The sequence below is a fragment of the Mytilus edulis genome, chromosome 12 (genome assembly GCF_963676685.1).
Source record: "Mytilus edulis chromosome 12, xbMytEdul2.2, whole genome shotgun sequence".
Lineage (NCBI taxonomy): Eukaryota > Metazoa > Mollusca > Bivalvia > Mytilida > Mytilidae > Mytilus > Mytilus edulis.
The window spans coordinates 54,469,241-54,473,913 of record NC_092355.1 but is presented as its reverse complement, the minus strand read 5'-3'; the positions used below and the strand labels follow the sequence as shown (position 1 = coordinate 54,473,913).

The 4,673-nt window shown below is 33.2% G+C and overlaps 1 protein-coding gene across 1 annotated transcript in view; it reads left to right on the top strand.

The window, feature by feature from the left end:
- LOC139498825 (uncharacterized) overlaps nt 1–1,938 on the top strand; it is a 2,186-nt gene extending 248 nt beyond the window's left edge. The window contains exons 1-2 of the mRNA XM_071287384.1: nt 1–544; nt 1,060–1,938. The exon at nt 1–544 is cut by the window's left edge and continues 248 nt beyond it. Coding sequence (XP_071143485.1) covers nt 1–544; nt 1,060–1,262 — 747 coding nt within the window. The 3' untranslated portion in view covers nt 1,263–1,938. The remainder of the gene's footprint in view (nt 545–1,059) is intronic.
- Nucleotides 1,939–4,673: the final 2,735 nt, after the last annotated feature.

The window sequence follows — 4,673 nt, the reverse complement described above, 5'->3', positions numbered from 1 at the left end:
GAGTATAAATCTAGTTCCTGGTTTCACTATGTTTGCTTCTGGACAAACTGTTACTATAGAAACCATTTGCGGGGTGTTGATGGAAATACACTTTCTGAACTAGTGGACGGTTTCATTGGTATTTCTCCGAGTGATAAAAGTAGACTTCTCACCGATGCCAGTTCCGCACCCTCTATTGGTCGACGAAAATCTGGATCTAAATTAGAAATTCCTTATGAAGGTTCAGAAGCGGATGGTGATTATGAACTTGATGACCACACTTTTGATTTGACGAATTTAGTGTGTTGCACTGTAACAAAAGTGCAGACGAACCTGCACGTGAGCATCCGGAAGTACTTTATTCCTAGAGGACGCACATGCGCGAAACCAACGAAGTACGGAATCAGTCTATACTGTGAACAATGGAATAAATTAGAATTACAGGTAGATGAAATCAATAGTGCCATTGCTACAACACAGAAAACATTGGATGATAAAGAAAAGGAGAAAGATAAAAAGGATTGCAAAGATAAAAATAAAATGCCGGGAAAAGAAGAATTTCCAGGTAATGATTTTGTTTTGTTATGCTTACTTCTAAGACTTTCTAATTGTACTGAATATGCTCATACGTTTTCAAATTTACAAAAAGTAGAATGAAAAAAAAAAAAACGAAAATAGAATTTTTTTTAAATGTGAACAAACAAACAAATTAATATTTAAACAAACAATACTCAAAATTAAATGGAAGAACCATTCCAGTTCCAGGTAACAAAAGACGAATCAGTGACGCTTTAACCAAAAAAGTTGAAACTAACAAATAAAGTACGAATTTAGAGACTATTGAGAACCCAAAATTCAAAAAGGTTTTGCCAAATACAGCTAAGTTCTTCTATACCGTATTATTTCAAAACAATCGTAGTTTTGGATACAGATGATATATAATAATTGCAACTAATAATCATTTATGTCAACACCGACGTGTTTTTTGTTTTTTTACGATTCTATATATTTCAAAGTAATGTCCATAGTGTAAAGAATATTTTCACTGATTATAAAAGATTCTTTTTTTCTCTTTCGCAGACTGGATTTTGTTTTCACTGTCATGGAAACGTCGTGTTGGTGTCTTCGCCTCCGGAGAAGAAGTGGTCGTTGATATTCGCGAGTTTTCGGAAGAAAAAACGTTTTCCGAGTCGGACCGAGGTATTAGACTTAAACCAGATCAATGGAAACAGCTACAGGAAAATATAAACAATATTAACAAGTCATTGCGCAAGTTGTCTTGATGAATATAAACTTCGACATTTTAAACGTAATTGATCAATGACAGCTAATGCTATCGTCATCTGATGTAAAGTGTGGATTTTATGCTTGAATCAGGACATTTGTTGTTTTAGAATGTCCAGGACAGCGTTAAATCGACTAAACCGTCGGATCATCGAACTGTAGGACACTAAAACAATCGTCGGACCGTTGAACCGTCGGACTATCAAACCGTCGGACTATTGAAACGTCGGACTACCACTACGGCCCACCATTATACAATATACTAAAAAAATTATGTCATGATCACCGGTACTTTGAATTCCTTGTAGTGTGGCCGGACTCTTATAAGACAAGGTGTCGTTTCAAGAATCGTCATGTGTTGCTAAATATGAAATAAAACGATGCAGGACGTAACGGCCATACTGCCATGACGTCCTTAGGATGAAACGGCCATACCCCGAAAAGATGAAACGGCCATAGTACAAAAACGGCCATACTTTGTAAAGATGTTTCGTCCATGGTTTTTTTTTTTAAGATGTTACATATGAATTATTTTGATACTTATAGATGGTTATTATAACTTTTTTTAATAAACTATACTGTTTTAACATTAATTATCATGTTTAATTTTGTTATATCATTTGTTTACGCATTATATAGGAATGTCGTTTAATCTAATAAAATATTAAAATATCATATTGTTTTCTATATGAGACAATATCTGAAAAAGTCTAATTTCCATGTCCCGCCTTTCACCAGCAATTATTTTTTTATTCAGGCATCTTTTTGGAAAATTTTAAGTTTCAGTATTAACTTGAGTATATAATGCACCAACTGCAACCAATTAAACATTCTTTTTAATATTTCATCTAATGAAATATTTTAATTTAAATGGTCAACCCCCCAAAATCATGTTGTCCCCTGTTATTTTCTGAAAATTAAATCATTCAAAGAATATCTAAATTAAGTAAACAGCCTTCCGATTTTCATAAATCTAATAGATTATATAATATACTTATCCATTACTGGTCTTATTTTGTTATAACTAAAGCATGTAAGAAAATTTTGCATTTTTAAGGGTCTTTTGACTGTTGTCCCCAGGGGTACTTTTCCTCCTGTTACCGCTGGATTTTTTCCACCTGTGGACACGTTTGAAAGACCAAAAATGTATTTCTTGTAATATAATGTGAAGAGCATCATTTCCTGAATGTATGAATCCATTTTTTTAGGTGAATAGCAGCCAGTTTAAAAAAACTGAACTCCACAAAGATCAGAATTTGGAGAAACATAATTGTGTTGTTCTCTCCTGTTACAGCCTTTTTGTGTACCTTCTGAGAATATTTCATTGTCAGCACTATAACAGTACATGTGTTTTTATAGTATCTTATCAAATTGATATGTAGATGAAAGTAAACTTCTGCACAATTCGAGTAAATGAACAACAAGTACTGCGTAATTCCTTTCTGTTACGTTCTGTCATGTTACCTGATAAAAAGTAACAGCATAACCATAATCAGTAACAGGAAGGATTTTCAAGACAATTTCACTGATGAATCAAAAAGTTAATCTACTATATGTCAACCATTTCATTTAATATAAGTTATCATCACCATATTAAATAAATTTCAAAGTAATATACAGTATATTGAATGAAAAAATAGTTTTTTTGCTTTTGACAACAGCAGAGAACATTGTGCAATTATAGTATAGTAGATAGTAACATAAAGGAATTTATTTTAGAATTTTTCTTTACCTAGGCAGATTTTTCATCTGGCAAATACAGTTTCAAAGGATAAATGACATTGTTTGCTGTTATCTTCCAATTGTAACCAATCTGAAATGATGTATTTTTCTTAAACTATAAAATAAAGCATTTTTTGAGAAAAAAATCCTTTCTGTTACCAACTCTGTCCTGTTACCGTTGTCCTGTTACTCAAGATTCTTTCATGTTACCGACATCTCTGACTATATTTTAGTATATCTCATATATATAAATGATTTTTTAATATCTCCCGTATAACAAACAGAACAAAATGAACAAATATGAATGACTGTATCTGAATGGGAGACTAATTTCTGTCAAAATTATAACAATAAGATTAGTTTTGAAATATAAACGAGATGGCGTTATGTGTGGTAAATTTCAGTCAAAAAGCACAGATTTAAACTTAATGGTATTTTCGTGTTACCTACCTCCTGAAAACTCAGTTTGGGGAAGAGACTCTCAAGGATATTTTGCACACATCTTATCTGATATATACGAAAAATGCGATACGGACGCTATTTTTCTCTGTGGCGATTTTAACTCAAGAATAGGATCACTGAAGGATTATTCTGATTTTGATGAATTACCGTCACGATTATCGCTTGATAAAACCGTTAACCAACATGGCAACACCTTCTTTGAATTTGAACGAATCGAAAATGTGCGTCTCGAATGGAAGATTCGATCAAGATAAAGAAATGAAAGATAACTTCACATTCATTTCAGGTAGAGGGAAATCCGTGGTAGACTACATTTGTGTCCCGCAAGATTATCTAGACCAGTGTATTTCGTTTGAAACAATCACAACAAGATCTATTGTAGAAAAGGCAAATCTGTTTAACTTCCTTGGTGAACGTAGCAAACTTCCGGATCATGTATTCACCCTTAACAGCATAATAAAAAACAATCCTAATGTTATTGCCTCATTTATTGATCTAAAAAAGGCTTTTGATTTCGTAGATCGTGATATGTTGCTGTACAAACTGTTGCTTGATAATATTGATGGGAAAATATATAACTCTATTAAAAGTGTATATGTGTAATTCAAAAGGAAATACAATTTGAGATCACTATAAAAACACAGCATCCAAGCTGAGTTCAAGCGGAGTGCAAACATACATTGGGTAGTGAAATTCTTGTAAAAACTAGAACACACACCGTGATATCGCGGGTCCGTGACTGAGTTAAAGTTTTCTCTGCTTTCAAAATCTTTCTGTTTGAACCCGTCGACCTGGAACTCAAGTCTGTTTCCCCTTCAGTCTGTAGAAATGTCGCACTTCCCAATACTTGATATTTCATGTATGGGGTTCTTTCTCAAATGAAGCGTGGTCGGTATGTCAATTTGTGGGTTGGGGGTTTCAAAACTACCACGACCGTAACAACGTACTACTGTGTAATATCTATATATTAAATGAAAAATTTACACAAGGAGTTTCGATATCACAAACTAGTCAACCCATTTACTAAATTTCATCATTATTTATCTATCGAAAATGGATTTCGCTCTTCAAGATATACTGTCGCGTATTTTTCTTAATATCTCATTTTGGTCAAGGGTATCTACTGGAACACGTCGTTCGTGGGTTTTTATCAAAAACAGAAGTCAGTTCATTAAAATCCTTGGGAAAGGTGTTTTTATTGTGATTTTCAGAGTCTTCAATACATG